This window comes from Rhododendron vialii, chromosome 8a, assembly GCF_030253575.1.
Source record: "Rhododendron vialii isolate Sample 1 chromosome 8a, ASM3025357v1".
Classification (NCBI taxonomy): domain Eukaryota; kingdom Viridiplantae; phylum Streptophyta; class Magnoliopsida; order Ericales; family Ericaceae; genus Rhododendron; species Rhododendron vialii.
The window spans coordinates 9,914,959-9,941,915 of NC_080564.1; the positions used below are offsets into that span (position 1 = coordinate 9,914,959).

A 26,957-nucleotide genomic window follows, 5' to 3' on the forward strand; every position below is an offset into this window, starting at 1 on the left:
TAGTAGTTAATGAGAGTGATTTGTTGCCAATTAGGTGCATAACATATATATTGTGTATGTATGGACAAAATATTAGGGGAAAACCTACTTTTTCCCTTTTTCATAATACAAAAAAATAATAATAATTGTCCCTAGAAAAATATTTATTTTAATTTAATAATTATTTATATTTGAGAACAAAAGTTTATGTGATATTATAAAATGAAAAATAACTTTCTTAGTAAATAGACGAAAAATGCAAAATTAGACCAAATGGATATTCTCTCTGTAACAATTTGTTTGTCTAACTTTGAAACTCTAACTTAGGGAACAAAATGATTACTCTTAAAAAGTTTTGGACTTTGTTCACTTTGAATCTTAGACTCAACCCTATCTCTCTATACTCAACCCTATCTCTCTATATACATGGTCTCCTATAATTTTTTTTTTCAATTATTACTTTTTTTCTTTTTCTCTACTTATTACCCCAAAAAACTCCCTCAATAACCCAAATGTCTCATTTTTCCAATGCTTATTTTTTAAAATAGAGAGGGCACTAAGGGAACTTAAACAAGACGAAATCACATCCGACAAACATTTTGGGACGTTAAAAATCAAAAAGTGGACAAACAAATTGAGACGTAGAGTATCGATTTAGAATGGTCAAGGATTCAATAGGTTTAATCGATGAATCGAGAACTAAATTAGACACAATTGAATAGTCGAGGGAATAAAAGTGAGATTTAGCCGATTATAAACCACCGATCGTTGCTCTCGCTCTATCTCTCTCTCCCCTTTCCTCATCGCTTCCTTCGAACTCATTTCCAGATTCTCCACTCCTCTCTCTCTCGCTCTCTCTCTCTCTCTCTCCCTCCCTCCCTCTCTCTCTCTCTCGACCTTTTTTTAATCATTTCCCTTCGATCCGAACAAAGAAGTAGAGGATTGAAGCCATCACTGCTCCTGATCCGTTGCTTCTTGTTTCTCTCTCTCTGTGGGATGGCGCCGGCAATCGCGGAGAGAATCGAACTCGCGAAGCTCTGCAGCTCCCGAGACTGGTCCAAGGCCATTCGCGTCCTTGATTCCCTTCTCTCCCAGTCCTTCGCCATTCAAGACATCTGGTCCGCGCACAATCTCTGATATTTCCGTTCAATTGTGGATTTTCAAATGAATTGGTCCGATCGATTGATTTGGAATTGGTTGTTGTTGTTTTTCAGTAACCGAGCGTTTTGCTATAGTCAATTGGAGCTCCACAAGCACGTGATCAAGGACTGCGATAAGGCCCTCCAGCTCGACCCCGCGCTGCTTCAAGCTTACATTCTCAAAGGTCGTTTTTTTTTTTTTCCGATCATCCAAATCTTTTACTTTTAAATTTCTCGTGAATGGGAAAAGAAAATTTGGAATTGGATAAGACGCAGAATTTGAAATTCGCAACCGAATGTCTGATTCTGAATGCAGGATTTTACTTAGATGGAAGTTTGGTAGTTGACATGCTTATGATTGTCCCTTTAATCGCATGATTTGAGTTCGAATTTAATGTTCGGTGCATTTTATGAATTATCACTGTGCGAAGTTGGTGTGGGACGCAAAGTGAGTGAAAGTTAGCCTTGTAGGAATAAAGCTTAGTTCTTGCAACTAGAAGGATATGTCAAACAGTTTGGCTGGTGTTAGTACTATCCAGTAACTCAATCTATTGAAGTATCAACAGAGAAACTGATGCCTACTAGTTCATGACGTATTCTATTTTTTATTTTTGTCTTCGGATAGACGCCAAAGTACCACTTGTTTCCACTAAAAATACCATTTAGACAACAAAGTTAAAGGAAATGAGTTGTCTTGATTTGTATGTATTTTTGGACTAAAATACCGAAAATACTGTTTAGACAATAGCGTGAACTCACCTACATACTGGCATATGTTGGTATTCCTGATCATGGCTTTCGTGTAGCTGCCCCTACTTCTGGTTATGGAATGCCGTATAATTTGCATGACTGAAGACTCTGTGCACAGATATTGTCTATGAAGCACGGTTACTAGTATGGGAAAACTTTAAAAAACAGGAATACTGATGTGGCTACGGCTACTGTGTAACAACATTACTGAATAGCAAATTGATGCCTCCATTACCCAGTAGTCTCATGTGCCACCATTTTTGGAGTATCAGTGCTTCAGATTATGTGTTTTGCAATCAAAATACTAAAGATGCTCTTCAGCTTCACAAGCAAAATACATACTAAGGATACTCTTCATCTGTACGCGCATAATACAACATATGCATTTGCTGTCTCGATTTTCTGGTAGTCTCCTGGCATAACTCTGAAAATGAAAAGGTGTAATGTATATGGTAATATGATAGCAGATACACTTGTTAATGAAATTATTTTTCTGATAATTTTGCAGGGACAGAATTTGTATGGAATTCAATTCACAGATTCGTGGGAATGTTGTCTAAGGGTTGAGTTGGGATAGGAGAGGGAAATAGTAGAGTAGATGCTAGAGAGATACTTCTTACTAGATTTTGCATTATCCTAATTGAGGCGGATTTCCTTTACCTTGCTGTTTCAATTTCATCAAATTAGACGCCAATTTGTTTACACGTATTGTTACATCCAAGTTGAACCTACAATACCTTCAACTCCCATCCTAATTGTTCATGTGGGATTCATAATTCCATGGAATCCTACTGTGTGCTGTAGAGTTTAAAGAGTACCTATCTTCAGAATGCATTTTTTCTTATCACATGGGTCGATACTCTTTCAATTTTTGGGGACTTTCCAAGTCGGGTTTTGAAATTAATGACTTGGAGAAAAGGTTATGGAAACCAGTACCTATGCCTGCTAAAGGTGGAAAGTTTTTACCTTTTACAGATTTAGGTTGAGAGCTGCACCTGCACCTGTGGTTGGCCTGTTGACCCAATGGAAAACATTGATCTGATGACCATGCTCTTATTTTGAAATTAATTTTTTTATCATTCTTATTTTTCTCTTTGAATTTTATCCTTCTGTTGTAGTGAAAAGTTATGATTTCAAATTGATCTCTCACTTGAGGATCCTGCGTGATTTCATGAGCTTATTCTTGTCTTCTGTCACTAGGTCGTGCATTTTCTGCTCTGGGAAGGAAAGAGGATGCTTTCTTGGTTTGGGAGCAAGGGTATGAACATGCTCTTGGACAGTCTTCAGATTTGAAGCAATTGCTGGAACTGGAAGAGCTTCTCTCAGTTGCCAAAGAAAATGAGAGAATTTCTGAGGACCATGCTATGGAGTCATGTGAGGCTTCTGTGCCTGCATCTGAGCTTCTCTCTGTTGCCAAAGAAAATGGGAAAATTTCTGAGGACCATGCTATGGAGTCATGTGAGGCTTCTGTGCCTGCATCTGAGCTTCTCTCTGTTGCCAAAGAAAATGGGAAAATTTCTGAGAACCATGCTATGGAGTCATGTGACTCTTCTATGCCTGCATCTGAAGCTGCACCTGCTATTTCAAACAAATCAAGTGATGCCTGCAATATAAACAATGAGCTGAGCGGCGCGGTTGAACTGTGCAGCAAGTCAGATGATATGTCTGAGATGCACAGCCAATCAAATGGTAAATGTGACATACATAATGAATCAAGTGATAAAATCAAGACGAACGGAAAGTTTGCTGACCAACGAAACGGAACCAGTAATGGCCTACCCAATGGAGCCCATAGTAGCCAGCCCAATGAAACTTACGGCATTCTTAGCAAATTGGCTGAGGAATCGGAATTATGTAAGGAGTTAAGTGATACATGCAATAAATCACCTGTCGTTAGCAGCAAATCAAGTAGTATATCTGAGATCCGCAGAAAGCCCAGCGAGAAATCTCATGATTTAGTTGATGAAGCCAAGAAGAATAAGAAGTTCTCTGTTGCTAGGATTTCGAAGGCCAAGTCAATAAGCGTAGATTTCCGATTATCAAGGGGAATTGCACAGGTATGTTCTCCTTTCCTTGGTATTGTGATACATTGCAGTATTACTGCTATAGGAATCAACCTCATTTTGTACTTTCTGATTGGCCTGATACGATACATTCTGTTTTGATCGAAAAATGAGGCACATTGACTTCCACATCAGCTTGTTTTGCTTCCCTGTCTGTTACTGGTCATTCCATCCATGTCGGACTAATTCTCTGAGTTCCGTCAGTTTCTCTAGCTATGAGATGCACATTTTGTTCTAACTCAGAGTTCTATGCACAGATGTAGGTTGACTAATCAGTAAGATAAGGAGACTATCTATATCATAATGTCACCATTTTGAAATGCAATGACAAGACCAACTGTAATCAAAATACATTATATTTGCAGAAGTAAGGTTTTCATATCACTCTCTTGTAATGTTGGGCCCACTGCCTTTTGGAGAAGATTTGTTTATTGCATACAGAGTATCATTTTTGCAGTATTGTGTTCACTTCAATAATTTGCTAAAATGATTTTTCCTGTAAGCAATATAATATCACTCCCTCCGTCCCAAAATGTTGGTCCCTTTTTACGAATCCAACTTTTTCAGAGAACGCAATCATTGCTCTTCCAAATAAATGAATTTCCAAAATCACCCTCCTTTTTGATAATGCTATGATTACTTTTTAAACTCGAATTCATTTTCCCCCCACTTTCGTGTTTGAATTTGAATATGAGAACGTAGGGCAAATGAGGAGATAGCTCAATTTTTTCTCGTTGACTACTTAAAATGGACCCTACATTTTTGGTCGGAGGAAACAAGATACATTATAGAATTTGAAAATTTGACAAGCAAAAATATGTATTTCAAATTTAACATGGCATGCAGTGATATGTCCAAAAGGTAGGCCGGCAATTACTGTACTGGTAGGTAACCTTCCAATACAAAACAAACAGGCTGAAGTCCCAGTGAAAGCAATTGGGGTCGGCTACATATATCCGTTTTTCCATTGAGCTCTATCGAGGGCATTGTGCTCCATAATATTCAAATAACCTAGATCCTTTTGAACTACCGTCTCCGATGTCAATTTTGTCCTACCCCTCCCCTTAGTGTTAGCTTCAACTGTTACCATATCACTCTTCCTAATTACCTCATCGGTCGATCTACGTAAACATATTCAAACCACCTTAATCTATTTTTTCTCATCTTATCTTCTGGTGATTGGGACATAAGGCTCGGTTTGGTTTGGTTTGGTTTATCTTCTGGTGGTGCTACTCCTATCATTCCGCGAATGTTCTGGTTTCAAATTCTCTCTTTCAAAGTCTTACTACACATCCATCTCAACATTCTCATTTCAGCTACGCTCGAGTGTTCTCGTTTCTTAGTAACCTACTGATTAAAAGAAATGATACACTACCTGGAGGATTGATAAGTTTGGATACAAATACAGAGCTGTCTATGGTACATCTCTTTGTGGATGCTAGAGCTAGTATGTATATCATACATCCTGGGCAGGGGCCACGTGTGTATATTTAACTTACTAAATCGTTTTCACTAATTGCATGAGTGTGTTCTGTGGTTTTCGGCAAGGGGATAATTTCATATCACTTGGATGCAAAGTGAATAATTTTGAAGTTTTTATAATTTCCAGTTGAATGTGAATGTGATGCATCATTGCTATTTGTTAGAAAGTCTTTGGGAGGACAATCTTATTTTTTCCTGATTTAAGCTTCATTACTGTAGTTCCTTAACAAGCGTCCAGCGAAATTTACTTGTCCTGTCAAAATCTGAAAAAGAAATGGATTGTTTCACTATAGTACTCTGTATTAGACAGAATAACATCGCTTCGTTGCACAGTCTACTTATATAGAAATAGTAATTGATTTATTAATGATGATGCTCCATATTTGCTCTTTTTGGTTATATAATCTAGTCCATTTGCAGGTAAATGAAGGGAGATATGCTCACGCGATATCCATCTTTGACCAGGTTAGACTTCTTTTGGCCTAAATTGTTAAATTGTTGCCTTAATGGTCTGTACCTCTTTGAGATATGTTTCTGCAGCAGTTCTTCTTTCCTTGCATTCTTTTTTTTTTTTCCCTTGTCGGGTGGCATTTATTATTTTCCTTATTGTTGGTGTTATGGGCCTACTTAACGGTAACTCTGTTAATCATCTGGTATCATGAGTTTTATAATCTTTAGTATTATATGCACAGATCCTAAACGAGGATCCTACTTATCCTGAGGCACTGATAGGAAGAGGAACGGCATATGCGTTCCAAAGGGAACTCGATGCTGCTATTGCTGATTTCACAAGGGTACTAAAAACTGCAAAATTAATGTGCATGCGTGCTGCTAAGTCAGTGTTGCAATGGTTTTTTTTTTTCTTGTTTGATGACATAGGATTGTTGTTTGTATTAGGCTATTCAATCGAATCCATCAGCTGGTGAGGCATGGAAACGTAGAGGGCAGGCCCGGGCTGCCTTGGGGGAATCTGTCCAGGTGAGAGCTTCTCATTTTATACTCTGCCCAAAATCTCTGCATATTCATGAAGTTCCTGAATCGATTCTTAAAACAGTTGAAGCTCCAATGATACTTTAACTTTAGAATCTTGTAGTTTGTGGTTTCAGTAAAAATCTGTTTACATTCACAATCTTCTGTGCTTTGAATCCTAGAATCTCCCCATGCGACGGAGTTAGAAACTTACAATACTTCTGTAATGCTCTATGATTATCTGACTTGATCTTTTCAGTTAAAACTTGAGAATTTTATTGCAAGTCTAGATATCTAGGAAGTTTTCAAGTGCTAGTGTTTGAACAATTATTCAAGCTCAAACCATGGCACTTGTCAGGGTCTGCCTTTTCCAGAATTCCATTTTGGGCCTCACCTTGCTAGGGAACTTTGGATACAACTGCAACTTTTGTCTTTTCTTTCATTCTTTTCAACTCAATAAGTTGTACTAACGATGACGATAACCTTCCCCGAAAATCAATTGGTTCTAGCAATAATCTAGATAGCAATTCAGATGTCGCTATAGACTATCTATTTGGGTACAAGGAAACACCATCTTAGGGAGTAGATGAAGCAACTTCAGCCTATTTAAAATGCATATGGAACTATCCATCACAATACTCCCCCTCAACACAGGAGCACCAGGAAAAATATAGTGGCCAACTTAGAACGAATCCTGGATAACCAAGATTTGGGACATCCTTTTAAAGAGCATTTCTAGATGAGGCGTGGTTAGTATTTACGTTGTCTATATTGGGCTACTGTGGTTTGGTTTTCTTTCCCTTTTGGGGCCCTGGCGGCAATTGATTATCAGTGTGAGGGGCGCCTTTTTGTGGGTATGCTCTTGCTCTGATTTGATGCCTTATGCTTTGCGTCCCTTTAATCTTTGTAATTTGTTTCCAAAGATTAATAAAATCCTTTTTCGCCATTCAAAAAAAAAAAGTGAGGTTTCTTCCCTGTATTTTTTTACAGATCTATTTTGTCGTCTATACTTGAAATTCTCTTCATTCTCTGGTTTCGACTTTTGTCTCTCTGCAGACTGCATTTACCCAGCTAGTATTAATCACATGAATGAGATCACAAGCTAGCATGTTGTTTAGGACATTGACTTTTATACTTCCTTTTTCCCGCTATTTCGGTAGTTGTTTCAGAGCTCACACATAGATTCTCCATTAATTCATGTAGGAAATGTACAGTAGTTCTCTCCACAGTGCTTGGGATACTTACGATTGATTCGGTGGTGATGTGGAGTAGATTTATGTTGTCTGTATATTACCACTTCAAGCAGTTGTCAATGTTATGAGATGAGGGAGGCAGTCAATTCTTTTTGTCAATATCTGAGTCTGGTGGTAAATATTGGAGGTGATTGTTACGAGGTAATTTGACATTAGGATGTTGGATGATTGTACAGTCATATTCTGAGATGGTAGATGAGCTCATGAAGATGTTTGGGTTTATAACGTTTTTGAAGAATTGAAATAAAGGGGTCAGCAAGGTTTCTAACAATGGATAAATGTGTGTGGTATCACTGTTATGGCCATGTATTGCCCAAAATAAAAAACCGACAGTATCGGCTGATACATAGGTAAACTTTCGAGATCGGGGGTCCAAAATCACATTATTTATAGTACGATATGATACCTGACAACCAGTATTTAGTACTGTGAGGTTAAGTAACTAGAGCTGAATGCAGGTTATGGTGATCTTGAGTGTCAAAGGTCATTTTGTTTCTTTTTGAGTACTTACAAGAAGGGAAAGACACGAATAAAAGATGACAAATCATTTACAAACAAAAGCAGAATATAGATAGAAAGAGAACTACATCAACCAGAAAATCCTCCTTCAATAAGGTAAATATGAGTACAGATGCTGTAGAATTGTAACCCCTATTCTGATTAAGTCATCTGCTTCTTTGTTTGCTTTCTACCCTATTCTGATGAGTTCTATGTCCCAAGAGTTGCTAAACTCTGAAGGAAGATTATATTTCACGGACCTTACTTCATCCTTCCAATTAAACTAGGACAATCATCCTCTCCAATCGACTTGTTCCACCTGTCAATGGTCTTCATGAAGTCCCCCTAGAAGAGGTCGGAAAATTGTATTCCTTGAACTTGGGAATATAGTATGTAAAGCAATTATATAAAATCTGGCCGTCTCCAAAAACACAAGTGACATGATTGATGGGTTTTTGTAATTTTAATGTAGCTTTGACTGCATTGACCTGGTCCATAGATTGAGTGCCATTGAAGACAGTTTAAGTGCTTGTTCTTGCACATAATTTATATGCGATCGTTTGGTATGTTTAATTACCTTTTTGTCACCAGGCCATTTCAGACTTGACTAAGGCGTTGGAGTTTGAGCCAAATTCAGCAGACATATTACACGAAAGGGGTAACTTGCTGAACTCAGCTCTTCCACTTTTCAGGAATCCTTTCACCTCTTGTATAAGCGGATGCAATCCCCTTCTATATTTGAACTGGGGATTGGCTTGGTTATTTCTTGTTTTTGCTATAGATTGATCGTGTACGTCTTCTCTTAGTTTTTCTGGCACAGTCATTCTAGATACAGATGCAGGTGGTGTGTTTATCAGGAGCATGAATAGATAAGAATGAAAGATCATAAGTTTGGTTGTAGTTGATAAAAAAACAGTTATCTAGCTTTTATGTTTTTCATAAAATTTAGTGTATGATGATGACCTTGAAATCATTATTAATGCTGCATCTGACCGTTGCCATTTAATATTGTAAATTACTAATGGTTACTAACTATAAACTTACATAACGGTAAAAGGATGACAATGCTTGTGCATAACATACAAGAAGCTTATGGGCGTTCCATGATATACAGCAGAAGGTGGTATGGAGAATTCCATGTACGTAAGTAACATAAGTTTTGGAATTATTGCAGGGATTGTTAATTTCAAGTTTAAGGATTTTAATGCTGCTATTGAAGACTTATCTGCTTGTGTACAGCTTGATGAGGACAACAAATCAGCTTACACATATTTGGTGAGTTCGTGATTTTAAAAACTTTACAATCGAGGGTCCACTTCATGTGCTTTGACGGGTTAATATCTATATATTTATGATACTGATGAAGCAAATTCTGGTTTTTACAGGGATCAGCATTATCTTCAATTGGTGAATATAGAAGGGCTGAGGAGGCACACATGCAATCAATTAAACTTGATCCAAATTTCCTTGAGGCATGGGCTCACTTAACACAGGTATTTTCAATAAATAAACCGCATAATTCACCTCTTAAACACCACATACATTGTTTAAGTTGTGAAGCCTAGGGCAACTAGCAATGTAGTCTACTGAAAAAGGGAAGTAGAGAATACACTTGATTTGCTGCTAACGGAGCAACATAAATGAAAAACCCCAAACACTATTTGAGTCTTCTTCCTTGGCCTGTCTCACACGTACTTTTCCATTTCATTTGGCTTTCTGATGCTGACTGTTAGTGATATAGAATTATGTTGTACATATGGGGACAGAATATTGTAGCTGTTTGTATTACATGCATTGCTCTGTTGTGGTAACATATTTCGTGCTATACAGTGGAATGATACATTATTGTTGTGCCAAAAAAGAAAAATAATGGCTATAGCGTTGGTAGTAAAAATGGATGTCAGATTTCTGGTGAGTGGTGACGACATCATAGTACAGCTATTTAGCTACTTTTACACGATATATGTGCATCTATGTTGTCGGAGGATTAGGCCACATCTTCAGCAGTTGTGATTCTTCTGGTTTGATGATGTAGTTGTGCTAGAAAGTTAGGGTGACGTAGGACGGTTTTAGGACACTTCAACATTGCCGCCTACCGTATGAATTGTGGTGGTTTTGGGTAGGGAAACAAGAATAGTACTTAGGGTAAGTGCACAAAGAAGAAGAAAGGAAAGAATGAAAGGAAGAAGAGAGAGAAAAGAGTACTTCACCCTCGCAAGGGTTAGGCGATTTCTGCAAGGATTGCGACCCCAATCACGATGACCTCAGCCTCTACTTTGTCTACAACCAAATTCAATAATCAGCTCCACTCATAAAATGAATGATTACATTACATTGATATTTATAAGCCCTGTAAAAGGCTATTCTACTTTCCAAAAGTCTAGATAACATGTGTTTAATGTATCTAAATGCATATTCATGCAACTACTAAATTCATGATGACCCTTGAATGACCACTGCTGCCAAGAAATGGATTTTCTGAAATTACCAAAATACCCTCGTCTACCACATGGACACTTTTTTTTGGACCAGAAAGATTTCTTGATGCTCGTGCTACCTATAGCCTTTGGTTTTGGTTTGCAAAGCCTATTGAGATTTGTGTAACCACTCCACAGCAATTTCATCAAAGGGCCTGTTGTAAAACTCATTTAACCGTTGAATATCTATGATGAATTAGTTGTGCCTTATAAATATACTTATGAGACTGAACATATGGACTGCACAGTGGTCTTTGGATTGATTTGGACTTTTACCTTTCACTATGCTTCTTTAGTTCAAGTAAGAAAGCATGTTGGCATGGCTGATTTTTGGACCCATACTGAATGTTAAGAGTACTTCCTAAGGGGTAACTGATTCTTTTATTGGCTTGGTAGGGTCCAGTTATTTTTTACCGTTCCATCTTCATCAACAGCATCATTTGTGTGGATGTTAAAACAGTTCACTTAATTATGTTATATGGCGAGTAACTTCACAAATAGTGTTGCTGTTGGTTAGCTTGATACACATTGTTGGACCACTTTTCCTACCAGCTTAAGCTTATGGTGAAATTAGTGACTTAGCATGGTATTGTATGGGAGCTTTGTATTTAAGATGTCCTGGATCATCTCTCTGTTTGCATTGGTTTTCTTGCATTCTTCTCTGTAGGCATTTACTCTGTCTTATGTATATGGACGTGTGCATCTCCATGTCCAAGATGGGGTTGCACGTGGAGGAGGGTGTCGAATGATTGAATTGCTTGATATACATTGTTGGGCTGAATCTCTAACAACTTAAGGTTTTGTGGCACAGTTATCAAACAGCTGTTTTTAAATTTTGGTTTTGTTGGCAGTTCCACCAAGATTTAGCAAATTCAGAAAAGGCTCTCGAATGCCTTCAGCAGGTTCTGCAAGTTGATGGAAGGTAGATATGTATTAACTCATTCAGATACCTGGTGTTATTAGTTACGACTAGGAGCCTACTTAAAACTAAATTGTGATTTAGGGGGAAATCGATTTCAATTACCAATCTATGTCATTGTCTCAAAATTTTTAAGATTAGATATTTGTTATTTCTTCTTCAATGTTTTAGAAACTTGTTGGATCCAATTGTCTTTATTGGGTACCACTATACTAGGGTTCGATACATACCCCATACCTTGATCCTTGTCTTTTCTGATGAGAAAAAGTCCATGTAATGTTGTTTCAAGGTATGAAAGCATCTCTGTAACATCATACTCTTCGTGCTCCGTCCTTATCATGCCGATCAAGCTAGCCAGCCAACTCTGCAATCAAGTAGCCTTCTCTATTATGTTTGCGTCTATTCCTGCTTCGGATACTGTTCCCTAGTAAAGTCCAAAAAATCCCAACCAACGATTTTCCAACCATCATCCTCCCAGAATTATTGGAATCCAATGCAACCTGTTACATCCAGACCTGTCACCTCTTCATAATATCCTTGCCACTTCTAATAATGGCGTACATAGAAGCTGTAGCGTAACAGGTTGGTTAAACTCCTTCCACCCTCTTCTATGACTTCCCCTATAGTTTCTTAGAAATCCAATGGCGCAGAAGCTGAGCCTCTGCTTCTCTCCACCGGACTAAATCTCCTCCTGTCCATAAAATATCAATTTTTTTAAACATAGCATGACAAAATCATTTGGCTAGCACATTTTATGCTTGGGGAGAAAACTGTGATGATGTAGGTCTGCAATGTTTCCATCTTATGGTCCACACTGATCTTTTGGTGCTTGCTCCCTTCTGTGATTGTTCTTCGGGTTACACTATATTGAAGTACTGCAGAATCGTAATATGTTTCTTCACAGGTTTGCTAAAGCATATTACTTGCGTGGACTTGTACTCCATGGGCTGGGAGAGCACAGGTAACTTGTCCACCAACTTATGTTTCCTCTTTCTCTCCTTTGGATATGTCCAAGTGTAATTCTAATGCGACTACTGACTCAGTGAATAGTCTTCGTGATGTTATTTCACCGTCCACACAAGTCCCATTAGTTGGTGCTTTTTTTTCCTATTAGGTGGTATCCAGTTTTTTTTTTTCTTCTTTTCTGTTTAACCTTGTGCCACAATCATATCTTTTTTAGTCTCATGTTTGAACACATTCCATTTGGGCGCTTGGAGGGGCTAATTGGATCAAACTAACTTCTCGTGTAATTTGCACAAAGCTGCTGGCCTGAGACTAGAAAATCACAGTTCATGCTTGGTAGATGTTTTACCACTGACCAGCAATGGGCCCCGAGTATATTTCTACGTTTCATAGTGATAATAGACACCTGGACCGGACAATAATCTCATAAATGGATTAGAGTTTGAGAAAAATACACGAAGACTCCCTCATCTTTTTTCCTTTATCAGTTATCTCCCCTCGTGTAAAACCCATCAAACCCAGCCCTTCAACTTTCTGTAACTAAGAAACTCCCAATCTCCTTCTTCTTTACTACTCAACCGAACATCACATGAAGGCACTTTCCTTTATCTAGGAGACCTTGTCCTTCCCTTTGGATCTTAGAGATTTTCCTTTTTCTGCCCGTGCTAAGGTTTCAACCGCATGGATCGTTAATGCCAGGTCTAAAGATCTTGCATCATTTTGAAACCCTGACAGAGTGCTTACTCTATGTACACCTTTTTCAGTTTCTATCTGCATACAGTTCCCATTCCACTATCCATCTCTGTAGTTAGTTGTGCAGAATGCTTGATTCTGTTAGCATTATGTTCTTTCTCTTCCAATAGGGGTCTTTTTCTATGGTCTAACTGTCTCACTTGACTTGTGAAGGAATGCTATCAAGGATTTATCACTTGGGTTGAGTCTGGAGAGCTCAAACATCGAATGTTTATATTTAAGAGCCTCGTGCCACCATGCTATTGGAGAATATAAAGAAGCGGTACTGGGGGATGTTTTTCTCTGTTTTCCTATTGGAAATACTGATCATCATGTTTCATTCGTCTTTGCTTTGGTGGACTGACATTTTGTTTCATGATGAAGGTAAAAGATTATGATGCCGCTTTGGATTTGGAACTAGATTCAATGGAAAAATTTGTTCTTCAATGCCTGGCCTTCTATCAGGTTTGATTAATAGTATACATATCTACATATATATATGTGCATACATACATCCATCCATACATACATACATATATTTATATATATAAAACTTAAGTTTTCTTTTATCCATTGCATGGTTGTGAATATAGTGCCAAACCAAACTACTTTAATGTGCCTTATTGTGCATGAAACCATGACTATGATATTCAATGGTAAAAGTTGTCCTCTACTTTGGTTTCCAAGTTTGGCTGATAATTTACTTATTGAACCGGTATCCATCTGAAACCTTTGGTCCACTTCGCCTTATCATTTTAGCATTTCTGCAGTCTCAATTATCTTGAAATATTACCATTATGATGGGGATATGTGTACAGAACCTATATAGATCTCTCATCCCGTTGTTTCTTCCTCATGATGATGATGACTTAACTGTATGGTAATTTCAATGAAATTATGGCCTTTACACGTGCCTCTCATAGTGATATTGTGATAGTGTAAGTACATGAAATGAATAAAGATACAATTTACTTTGAAGCAGTTTTACTCTTCACTGTTACATGGACAATCCTTCGTTGGATTAAAAACAATGAAGCAGGAAAGAAGTGCAATTTTGATCATTTTCATCTCCCCTACTAATCTTTCCTTCTTCTCTTGCATGTGTGCTGGGTTCTTTCTCCCTCAACTCTTTCTCCGATCTTCTGCAATCATATTTGGTTTCTCCTTTTGCAAATTAAAGCGTGTGGCTATGAGATAGTTCCTGAAACCAATGTTTTAAAACTGGCCGGGCTGGACAGGTTCAACCAGATGATCTGCTCGGCTGGTCCAGGTTCTTGCCCTTGGTACATAATTTTTCTGAAGACAGTACTACTACATACAGTAATACATAAAGTACATATTTAGGTCTCGATCAAACTTCTCCTTCATGGCTAATCATCATTCTCCTGCCTAGAGGTTCTGTTCTCCCTCTCCACACCTCCATTGGTTCTCCCCACTACTTGCTCTACTAAAGCTGAGATTATTGCTTCCACTTCGTCCACCAGTGTTCACAAGGGTGATTCCCTCTTTGGTTGAGCACTTCACTGCAGATGTATTTTTACACTACACAGCTTCAGGAGTTAGTATCTCTCTCTCTCTCTCTCTCTGTGCTTAAGTCTCACCTCAATCACTTTTATTGGTTTGGCTCAACCTTTCATGCTCGCCACCCAACCACCATCATCCATAATTGGACATATATAGGGGCGCACTGTAAAGCATGGAGTTTTCTACACGTCTTTATCATTTGTGTCATGAATGTTTTTTTTTCAAATAGTCATTTGTGTCATGAATGTTTACATATGCACATAGCTTGCTATAGAAATGTGACACAGATTTATATTTGCCAAGTAATGATTTCATAAGCTATACTATTTACATGGATGAATTATAGGTTTCTTGCATGTAATTATAAAATTTCTACGTGTAGCATTTTCTATATGGTTTACAATGACTTTTAATTATCATTATTTTTGTTGTTACAATTAAGAATTCTGTGGACTACTCGTGCAGAAAGAAATTGCTCTCTATACTGCTTCAAAGATCACTAGCGAGTTCAGTTGGTTTGACATCGATGCAGATATTGATCCCCTCTTTAAGGTAATAGAAGATGAAGATTTCTGTATGTGCCTTATTTGTCTTTTCTTTTTCTGTCTTTTTCCTCTAGCTACTTCATGCTTCAGTTCAGAGCAGAGGTCATTCCTTTCTTCTCTGAAGTGTGCTGCAATTGTCAAATTTGGAATCCTGATTTCCATTGGAATTCTCAAGGATGTTTAACCCCCAAACAATTCCAATGGATGTTCAACCCTAAAGGAATTTCTTCATAGAGTGCTCACCCTCAAGGGGTTCTATAAAGAATCTTTTTGGCTTTTGCTTCGCTTTCTAAGATTGGGCTTCCTCATGCATGACTTCATTCTCCAATGGTTTATTTCAGATTCTGAAGTAGCACTTTCATTTACTTGAAAGAGTATTTGTAAGCTGTTTATCCTCTCCTGAATGAACTTGGCGTGGCGGTCTTGGCTTTTGAGTCTTAATTGAAAGAGTATTACTAAGTTTGGGTTTCATCTGAGTTCAATTATTTGTCAGTTTAAGGTTACCATCCTGTTATATTCTACTTAGGTTTTAGGTTTTGATAGATTTAGACTTCTAGTTCTGCTAGACTGGAGATGGATCCATGAGTTAAAAAATGGGTCAATGTATATTTATGCACTGTAAGATATAAAAAGTTACACGTAGCTGAATGGATCTTGCATGAGCGTTTAGTTGTCTGATCAGTCTCAACTTTTTGACCCCGTTCGTTTTGGGATTTTGGATTTGGATTTGTAGGTAATGAGTGTATAGAGAAATAAAGTAATGATTGGAAATAGGGGTAATGATTGGAGAGAGATAGAGAGAAAAATGAGAGTAATGATTTGAGATAGGGGTAATGAGTTGAGAGAGAAATAGGATAATGATTAGAATCCAAAATCCAAAACCCTTAACCGAACAAGATCTTATGTTTCCTGGTGCAGAATGTGAGTTTGAGTGGCCTGCAGCTTATGATGACTTATGTAATCTCTATATTTAATACAGTTATTTTTTCCGATTTTGTTAGCTTTATACCTAGGTGTTCATGATGCAACCTAAGCACTCTAGGACCAGGAGTTCAAATTTAATACTTTGAAGCTTGTACTATTAAGCCTATTGAAGAGCTTATATTGCACAGATAATCCCAATTCCACTAATTTGACCCAAAAATTAGACCATTTACCAACGCCAGCGTCTGTCCTAAAAACTCTTAACATGCTCAAAGGATCTGTAGGTCTGAATATTAACTGACCTAAAATAACCGGTTACATCATTCCAAACAAAACATATATCCCCACTATCTGAAGTGATTCTGCTTGAAATTTAAATCATACTTGTCCCATGTCTTAGTACCTTGATCTGTACCTCGTGTTATTAGGTATGGGGCTTGGAGAATTGAATTGCTGTGGGTTATTTTATCAGTGTTGCTTCAATGTGCTTTGGTTGAGATTTTTTATTTGGAGTATCTAACCTTTCTATTAGTACAAGATCTCGTATGATGGATTTTTCAGGATTCACAATGCTTTGGGAAGGGAAAAAAACAACGTTCCTTGTGCTTTATAAGTTTTGGTAAAAGGAAAAGACACAAGAAAAGTTCTGGAATTGTTCCCTTATGGCATCTGTTTAATGTTTTTATTCAGGAGTATTGGTGCAAAAGGCTGCACCCCAAAGATGTGTGTGAGAAGGTTTACAGGCAACCACCCTTACGCGAATCTCTGAGGAAACATAAGCTGAGAAAGCAAGATGTTGCTGTCACAAAGCAGAAGACTGCTCTCATACAGGCTGCAGACTCTATCGGCAAGAATATTCAATATAATTGCCCTGGCTTCTTGCCCAATAAGCGTCAGGTGATCTATGTTGAAAATGAAGAATTATGTTTTGTCTATAACTGTTGGTTCTTATTGTTTTCCCTTTCCTGCCTTTTTGCCTTCGATTATGGACTGTGGTCCTTCCTTTTGGACTTCATTGATAACTAGAATTGTCTTATCAAAAATTCCTTCTCGTAGTTTTAAAGTTAGTTGACACTTTACCTTATGGAAGTGATGGGTTTCCAACTAGTGATCCCATCGCTCATTTTCGGACCTAATTGAGGCTTATACAAATTCGTTAATCAAAGGGGAAGGTAAAAGGCCATATTTTGTGCAGTAAGGATCTAGTAAGATGTTATATTCATTTGAGTTAGTCTATCTCACATCTACTCTGGTGCAAGGGTTTTTAACTCGTGTTCGTCTTTGTCTGATCCCCCAAGTCTCCAAAAGTTAGTATATGGGGAGTGGGGACACTGGTAGAAGTAAAAATGGGTGTGGGTTTCACTGTCACAAAAGTAATTTGGGAGGACTCGTGAATTTTGAAAACTCTCTCTACGTGGGGGAATTGTTTAAAGATCGTAAACACTTGGGTCCTTGTTATAGTAAAGACAAATTGAGTGGAAAAGAAACAGTAGTAAAGTATGATGAGACTTTATATGCACTATGTGGCAATTATCCACAGACATATTGACCTTCCGTCGGTTATCAAAATAATATCAATCACCAACATTCCTATTCTCCTCTAGCAACATCCCTACCCTCCACAACCTACTCCAACATGATTTTCTTGCGCTACAATAATAGATCTATGCTCTGTGACATTCGGTCTAGTGAAAAGGTTTCTGTGTTTTTGTTCTTCTTACAATATGACGTAGTGTAGTTGCGGAAAGAATGAGTTTATCATACAAGTAGATGAGCTCGTTCGATCTCATTCTATCATAAAAATTCTTGATCCAAATGAAATAGGTAAACATCTTGAACACAAGGAATACTAAAACCTCAGTTGTTTTGATTGGAAAATTCATAAAAGAGCTATATTTTCCCACAAGATTACAATCCTCCTTATACGTATCTGTACTCAACTGTTAGTTGCCAATACCCATAGATATCTTCTTCCCACAATTTTCTCTCACCTCATATTTGTATAGGCAAGATGCAAATTCTGGGTCATATGCTTCATTCATGCTTCACCAGCCAGCTAGAGAAGAGTTGGAAGGGCGAAAGCTCTCAACTGGGGAATACCCGCTGCTCCTAGAGTTAGGAAGACTTAAGTCGGATATTAACTCTTTACCTTTCGGAGAAGACCAGTTGCTAAGTCAGTTGTTGGCTTGAAAATTGGTTGCACTTGGCGCAGAACCACCCAACGGCAGCAGGAAAATGACAAGACAGGCAAAGAGAAAGTATGAGGAGGATCCAATGAGCTTACCTTATTATTTGAGAGAGGGGATGTAACTGTGAATATTATTATAAATCTTTTGACTGTAGTATTTTAAAGGAGACATTCTAGAACTTCCCAACGCTAATTCTTCGAATCTTGTCCTACATCAGATACCCTCTCTCTTAAAAAAACTCTTCCTCGAGTTTGCATTGCTTTTATCACTTTGTACGCTGCTCTTCTCAGCATCAACTACTTGAAATGAATATTTCTAACCACGTGGTCGTCACCAATGAAATCAACTTTAATAACTGAAATCTAGGTTGATTATGATTACCACCATGAAGACATGGTTTACTTTCCAGAATCCGATAGAGCTTCCTCACATAATTTTCACCATCTGTCCTTACAAAGCCAAGTATTACACTAGTCCCATCAGTGAATGGAAAATCAGAATATCAAATCCACCCAGGATATTGCTCAAACATGCTGAAGCCTGAAGGTTTGTGTGTTTGGTTCCAAAAAGCTGATGCAAGGTCCTTGTTGCTAAGGTACTTGTCAGTTGCCATTCATGTCGTGTCATTTTTATATGTACCACCGAATTGGTTATCCCAACACACAATGTGTCACTACCCAATTCTCCAATTATTCCACTAGCGCCCAACATGGTGGGTGTTCTTGCGGGATTTGGTCTTGTAAGCCGCTAAAAGATCTCATGCCTTGGTTGAGCTCATTTGTGTCATGTCGATTTGGTTACCCTATTTTATTTGTGGAGACCACTCAACACAACTCTTATACTCATACTGGAATTGTGACCCAAAAAAATAGTTTTGACTCCTCCACCTGGGGGAACTGTATTGGCAATTGGCATACATGGGTCTGAACCTTCCTCGTATTTTTTTAGTGGGGGTTGCTGACCTCATTTTGCTAATCCAACAAACCTTAGCATTTTCTCTCCCGTTTTCTCTTTTCATGAATGCCCCTATTTCAACGATGAGGCAGTAAGAACTTCGAATTCAAAGGCATAAAGGTCTGTAATTTTTCATTAATTGTTTTTTTCAATTAAGCTTTGTTTGCCATTGTAGTCGGAATTTTGTCTTCTTTTGAACTTTATATGGAAGGATGTTTTCGACATGTCAAGGATGCACCATCTCTATTTGAAATGGTCTTCTGCGTTAGAACAAAAAGTAGGTACTTTTTTTGAAATGGTCTTCTGCATTGGAACAAAAGGTAGGACTTTTCTATAATATTATTGACCTAAATTGATACTGATGTGGCAGTGTATTAATTTTTCATTTTGGATTATTGAGTGTTACTTTGAGTATCGCATTTATTGATTATAAATTTTATTTTATGTCTACCAGCATCGTATGGCTGGCTTAGCTGCTATTGAGATTGCACAAAAGGTGTCAAAGGCATGGCGTTCTTTGCAAGGAGAGTGGAAACATTCTAATAAAATCACATCAAAATATGGAAAGAAAGCCCGAAGAAAGGAAAAAATCAGTATTCCTAGCCAGAACAGAGGTGGTGCTGGTTGTAGTACTAGCAGTTCCTCCGAAACATCAACTTCGTATGGAATTACCTTGGATAGATCTTCGGGCCGTGCTACAATATCATGGCATGATGTTTATTCAATGGCTGTAAGATGGAGACAGATCTCGGAACCTTGTGACCCAGTTCTCTGGGTGAACAAGTTAAGGTAATTTCTTCATGCATGGATCTATAATTTCCCCACGGCATGGTAGCAAAAAATCATATCCTTAAAAGGTTGGTTGGGATACAAGCATGGCACGCCTTTAATTTCGTAGACCAGAATTCAAGGAACTTTTGGCTTTAAAGGATCTATGGTTAATTGCAAAATAATGTTTGCGTTGCGAATTTTGCAAATGAAGAAAAATAGTTGGTTGCTTATTTTTCTTCAAGTTGGCCAGATTGATAAATTAATATCCCATATTGAATGGTTGAACCTGGACCAAAATATAAGAGTACTTTTTAAGGTGTCCGTATGGTGAAGGCAAGACTCGATTATGAATGATACATCAATATAGCAAAAACTAAAATTTCCCTGGCTGTATCAGCATCCTGTGTCTTTTCGGTTTTCTATTTTCTGATAATGTGTGAAAACTCTTGGCATTCTTGGAGCTATATTTATCTGGAGGTTGATTTTTGTTTTTTGGAAAGCTGTTTTATTCATTATGAGGATTGTATCCTTGGTTTGAATACTTCTATTTTACTGATATGTTGATTGTTGATGTGGATGCGGGCTTTTCTTCTACTTAGTGAGGAGTTCAATTCAGGATTTGGGTCTCACACGCCCCTTATTCTTGGGCAAGCGAAAGTTGTTCGCTACTTTCCAAATTATGAAAGGTGAGAAACATACATATGTTGTGTTCTAAAGCTGAGGTTAAGGGATAGCTTATTAATTGTCATGCTGCAGAACCTTAGATGTTGCAAAGGCTGTAATTAGGGAAAAAATGCATGTCTACAGCAAGGGAGATACTTTCATTGATCTATCTAAGGATGGAAAACTGCAAGAGGTGAGTTATATCATTTTCGTTAGCGTCTTTTGCACTGCAGAGATCATTGCTCTTATCTCTTGACTGTTTTCCATCTTCCCAACTTTACAGCAGGTGGAATGAGAGTGCTAATAGGCTTCTTTCTACCCTAAGAATTACTATCTTGCTTCGCAGCAATTAAGTATTAGTGAAATGTCATCTTTTAATTCAAACTCTCTTGGACTATATTAACATTTCTTTATCCCTTAGTTGCACGAAGCGGGAGCAGGGCGGGGGCCGGGATGATCATAGAAGTGTGGGAGCGCCATCGGGATTGTTTAGGAAAAATTATTAAAGTTATAAATATTTTTATGTATTTTAGTATAGTTAAATGTCAAAAAGAAAATATTATTCTACCACTTAAATTGCAAAACATAAAAATATTTATAATTTTAATATGTGATTCCAACAGTTCTCCATATCTTAGTTGCACAAAGCGGGGGCGGGGGCGGGATCGGTGGCGGAGGATTATAGGAGCTCCTCTTTCGGGATGGGGAGCGTTTAGGAATAATACATGACAGTATGTAATGCAAATAAATATTATTATGCGTCATTCATGTCAATTGCAAAGATTGTCTTAGCGACTTAGTAATATTATGGTTATATTAAGTAATTGAGCAAATTTAAGTTAATTTTATTATAATATTATCATTACTTTGTCTTTTCTCTTGCTTGGCGTCTTTTTTTTTTTTTTTTTGGGATTTATATGCCTAAGAGGTTCTATCCTAGTTGGGAGTGGGTTCCTTTCTCAATGGGAGCGAGGTTCCTAGGAAGGAGCGTGGGAATGAGGTTCCGAGGTGGATTCGCCACCCACATAGGAGGTTCCTGCATAATAAGGAAAGGAAGAGGATCAATTGAACAATAGCATTAAGTTATTCTCGACTCGTTGTATGTAGAGTAAGTATCAAATGTTTCACACTTTCTAAGTATCAGTATGTCGAGTGGAACTCCAATCTTAATCTAGGGAAGGTGGCAGTGGTCTCGAAATCAGGCTTGTTGTGGGGATCAATGTTGTCAAAATCTTACAATCCACGATCATACAATTCAGTACGTTCACAAGTAAAACCAATACATAGAGACTAAACATATCTTATGTTAAAATAGATCTTGTGACACATAATGTACGGTATCTTACAATTCAGCACATATTAGAAGTAAAACCGATACGTATCTCTGGACGTAGCTTATGTTTAATTGAATATTCTTGCGTACACGCCTGTTTGATTATACGATATGCCATACTTTTTCTTATTAGAAAATGTTATTTTTGAAGATGCAAGTTATGTAACATTAACATTTCTTTTTAATATATGCAATGCGTTTCATATTCTATATTGGGTATTACTATTTTTCAACTTATTTGTTCTCTTGTTGATACATCTTACAACACAGATGCGTATCTCGATATGTTCATAAAATGATAAAACGGATTCACGACATGTATTCATTTTGGAAACCTTGTTTGGGATGACTTGAGAGCTTATTTGGTCAAGGGCTTTGGAGGTTTGTAAAATAAAGCTTAGGTTGGCGAAGAAATTCGTGGTGCAGCAGTAAGGGTGTGGTACTAATAAGTAATGTTTATGGACCAGATATGGGAACATTAGCGTCTTGCTAAAGTTGATGCAATCAGCAGGATTCCTGTATAAGTATCCCTTACTCTTGATGACTCTTCTTGGGGAGTAGGACCAGTTACCTAGGAACCCAGAGAAAGGTAGCAAAGTAATAGTTTGTTTTTTGAGCATGCAAGCAAGCAAAGTGCAATCAAAAGAGTTTTTTCTTCTTCTTGTATTTACTGCCTATGATATTTTTTTGCTTGTAGCGTGTAGTTTTCAAAATGCACTCTCTAGTATTAAAGTAGTCAGGACAGTTCTTGAACTCTTTTTCTTCTGTTACAAACACCCTCTGATTGCTGTAGTTTGTTTTCCTCTTCTAGAATGCATTTAGCTGTGATAACACGTGTACAACCTGCAGATTATGAATGCAGAATCCTGCTCTGATCTTTACAGAGTGGTAGGTCAGGACTTCTGGTTGGCTACTTGGTGCAGCAGTACAGCGGTTGAGGGGTAATCATGCCTACAGAGTTTGCAATTCTGTCATTGCTTATACTAGCATGTTTGCAGTGCTTGAGAGTTGTTTTATCAATCCTCTGATCGTTAACTGAATGATCTTTTTATTGTTTGCCTTGATTTAGGAGACGTCTTGAAGGAACCAGGATCACTCTTGTGAAGATGTAATTTCTCAACTTCATTTTGGCCTAGGTTTCAAAAAAGTTCTTTTTTTTCTGCCCTCTATGTTGATTGAGATCATTTATCTAATTGGTAGTTTTGAATTCATCGTATGATTCTTCTAGGGGAGAACATGGATTTGACTTCGCCATTAGAACACCTTGTACACCTTCCAGATGGGAAGAGTTTGAAGCTGAAATGACTGTGGCATGGGAGGTATGTGACTGGCTGACTGCATACTCAAACTTAATCTAATGGCTCTTCCTTTTTGTCAATTTACTTGATATGAATGAAATTTAAGCTGTACAATTGTTCTCCACTTTAGGATTGTTTTTTTCTGCCTTGCCTGGAAATATTTTATGCGCTTGAGACCATATTAACGTACTGGCAAGAAACATAAGTGAGATATAAATTGCGATTTAAGTTCAGACCATGGTTTTGCTTTAGGGGTGGTTTACTCGTGTTATATTTTTGCTGTAACTAGTCAAGCTTGATACACCATATCAGCGTACTAGCAATAACATACGTCAGATAAAAATTGTGTTTTAGGTTTTGACCATATCTTTTCCTTGGGGTGGTTTACTCACGTTACATGTTTGCGGAGCTAGTCAAGCTTGATTTGTCATGTCAAGTAGATCACCTAAGGCTTCATAAAGATCATGTATCTTGAGGTGTTTTGCAGTTTTGGTCAAATAGTGTAGTCTTTCATTAGTCTTCATAACTCTCCCGAGGTATGGAATTTTAGCCTTCTTCACTTATCCACAAAAAGAAAATAAAAAATGATTAAGTTTAGCCTCCTTGAGCAGTCTGCGCCTTTGTCTCCTACATTATAATTGCAACACCAGTGTATGCTCGCACTCGGAAAAAGGTGGAAATTCACCAGTGTTTGCTGTCATCCTGAAATAATATTCCCCCTTAATGTCTTTATGGCCTAGGACTTGATTTTGTATTGGGGCAAAAAGGTGACTTGACATCCATGGATACTTAATGCAGCACATACTACTGATCAATACGCAACACAACGTGCCCTCCTCCCACTTCCTTGGCAATTTTGTGTGAAGGAGCCGTCAAGCCGTCTGTAGGCTGTGATACTTTTTGTTCATGCAAGACTTCAAGACTTGATTTACATTTTTGCCTAGTGCAAGGCAGCTAAACACCAATGGACCACTGTGCCTTCTATTGTACTTGATCTGTGTTATGATTTTATTTTTCCCTCCTCCTCTGTGAACAAGGGGAATATGAGGAAATTGGAAATTTCGATTCAATATTTCTCTTTAAAGCTCAACAATGTTAGGAAATAGGTTTCCAAAGAAGTAGGAAAATATTGGAAAACAACTTCCTCATTCTTAGTGAAACTTCTAATGAGGAAGGAGTCCTGCTCTCTCTCTCTCTCTCTCTCTCTCTCTCTCTCTGTGTACCTTGTTGGATTTCGGATTTATTTTCCTTTTTCTTGATGAAATTGCTGACCTAATAATGTATCCTTCTCTTATAGGATATCATAAGTGATATCCAATTAGCAACAGAACATTATTTGATCTTCTCTTTTCCCCAGAAGGTAATAGAATTCATATAGGATAAGAACCATCAAGCGGATGCAACCCATATACCAAAAGATGCCACTAACCAAAAAGGTCCTGTACACAGTTCGATGAGAATAAGCTCTGATAGATCCACAAATTGATGAAGAGTGGGTTTACCCTTGGTATACTCCCAACTAGGTATATGACTGTGGAAAAGAGTAACTTTATGACATCAGTTATCATAAATGTGATGGTTAAAGTTTATTTTGTTTTATTTTGACTTTTAGATTAGACACTCCTCTGCAATGCCAACAAATCTCAAAAGGGTGAGAGGCCATAGTCTTGTTTCTACTATTTTCCTCTCTTTTTTTTATTTGCTTTTCGATAATACGAAGTTAGCAGAGATTATTCTATTATTATTTACGTCCAAGAACTGCCTTCGCCAGTTTTTTGAAGGTTGCATGGTCTAAATCCAACCTTGCTTTTGAATGTACCCAATTGTGTCGAAATGCAGGCTCTGTGCAATGCTTATTGTGGTGAGACATATGGGTCCACTGACTTCAGCATGCTTGAAAATGTGAGAGATTCAATCTTGAGGATGACATATTACTGGTAAACAATCCTATTTTCATTCCATGAAATTTTCTCTCTTGACGAAATAATTTGGTTCTTTGCATAGATGAACTTAATCCTTTTTTCAGGTACAATTTTATGCCGCTTTCCAGAGGCTCTGCTGCTGTGGGGTTTGTAGTTTTGCTTGGATTGCTTCTTGCTGCTAATATGGAGTTCACTGGGAGCATCCCCGAGGGTTTGCAGGTGGATTGGGAAGCTATTCTCAACTTAGATCCAAACTCCTTTGTTGATTCGGTAAAAAGTTGGCTGTATCCATCTCTGAAGGTCACTACGTCCTGGAAAGATTATCCAGACGTTGCATCAACTTTTGAAACAATTGGATCTGTTGTGGCTGCCCTCAGCTCCTACACTGACTGAGCATTTTTCATACACAAGGTGAGGGAGCTGCATCATTAGGTCATGCATAAGGGCCATCTGAATGTGCAATGAAAAATGAAAGGTTATTATTTTTTGGTGGAAATTTGAAAACCCTGCAGTTCGTTTAACTAGATTTTGATTTAAAGGAAACTGTAAAACAAAAAATAATAGCACGGCAAATATGATTTCCTTATTTTGCGTGCGGTTGGAGGCATATGGGCAACGTCTTCTGCTAAGAATTTAAATATAGGTATTGGTTTTATGTAGGAACACTTGTTTAAAGACACCCATATCCACACACGGTTGTATCATTTCAGAAAGCTGAAATTACAATAAGGTTTCCTGCCTGCTCTTGAAGCCTTGACCTTGGGATTACTCGTTTCAACTTTCAAATGCTATTCAATCTGAAGAATGATGATGAACTCATTCTGTGTGCCACGCAAAACCGAAACTTCATGGGATAATTTTATTGTACTTTCATGAATTATGAAAACCTGTGTTGGAAAATTTGTCAATTTTTTTCACATAATTTGATTTTGTGCAGCACAGATGAGCAGTAATGAGCAACACATTCTAACCGATGATTCTCCCTGATCTGGTTAACCCGTCTTGGAGCAGTAAAGAGATCGAGGTAAAATTAGGAGAGATTTGTCCATATTCTCAGCAGCTTGTTTATGTATTACATGTATGCTTGTTGTATATTGTTCTCAGGAGGAAACTGCAGTGGATTTATTTTTCATTCATCCCTTTTTCCTCCAATAATTGTCTTAGAATACAATTTCTTAGTTATTATGTACACATCATGTTATTTATATGTTTTTTACCCATTTTCTTCGGTATGTGGTCGAATTCAAATTGTGTGACTTCATTTGACTGGCCATTTCGGAGACAAGTTTGTTTTATGAGGGTCCAACTGTCTTTTGGCTAGTATACTTAAACTTTCTGAGTAGAAAGTGTTTGTTCCTTTTCTTGATACTAGTAAAGTTGCACGTGCTTTGCGCGTGGATAAATCTATAACATTACATTTAACCGGTCAAAGTGAACAACATAAATTTTTGTTTTATATGCTTCATTCTTCTTCTTATTTTTTGTGTACAGTAACTTGTGCCACGCCAAAACCACCTCGTTTTGCATTCATTATCGAAACCAAATAAGATGACAAAGAAAACAACGCATCATTTCTTTTTCTTTTTGGAATTACAGGGTAGAAGTAAGAT

At 37.7% G+C, this 26,957-nt stretch overlaps 1 protein-coding gene across 4 annotated transcripts; it reads left to right on the top strand.

The window, feature by feature from the left end:
• The first annotated feature begins 765 nt into the window (after nucleotides 1-765).
• On the top strand, nucleotides 766-26,589 carry LOC131336178 (suppressor of RPS4-RLD 1). 4 transcript variants are annotated; one of them, XR_009202757.1, is made up of 25 exons: nucleotides 766-1,097; nucleotides 1,194-1,303; nucleotides 3,069-3,925; nucleotides 5,834-5,878; nucleotides 6,106-6,207; nucleotides 6,311-6,391; nucleotides 8,725-8,791; nucleotides 9,308-9,408; nucleotides 9,519-9,626; nucleotides 11,462-11,532; nucleotides 12,434-12,490; nucleotides 13,399-13,507; nucleotides 13,609-13,689; nucleotides 15,214-15,300; nucleotides 16,908-17,114; nucleotides 19,815-20,149; nucleotides 20,731-20,817; nucleotides 20,888-20,987; nucleotides 22,977-23,068; nucleotides 23,197-23,235; nucleotides 23,356-23,446; nucleotides 25,265-25,362; nucleotides 25,452-25,758; nucleotides 26,008-26,077; nucleotides 26,285-26,589. XR_009202757.1 is itself a non-coding variant. In XM_058371916.1 (24 exons), the coding sequence occupies exons 1-23, from the start codon at nucleotides 976-978 to the stop codon at nucleotides 25,738-25,740; spliced, it is 3,336 nt and encodes a 1,111-aa protein (XP_058227899.1). In that variant the 5' UTR covers nucleotides 766-975; the 3' UTR covers nucleotides 25,741-25,758; nucleotides 26,008-26,589. The 4 variants fall into 4 exon arrangements, 3 of the variants coding, with proteins under 3 accessions (XP_058227899.1, XP_058227898.1, XP_058227897.1); XM_058371916.1 differs by having other exon boundaries at nucleotides 26,008-26,589; XM_058371915.1 differs by lacking the exon at nucleotides 26,008-26,077.
• The last annotated feature ends 368 nt before the right edge of the window (nucleotides 26,590-26,957 follow it).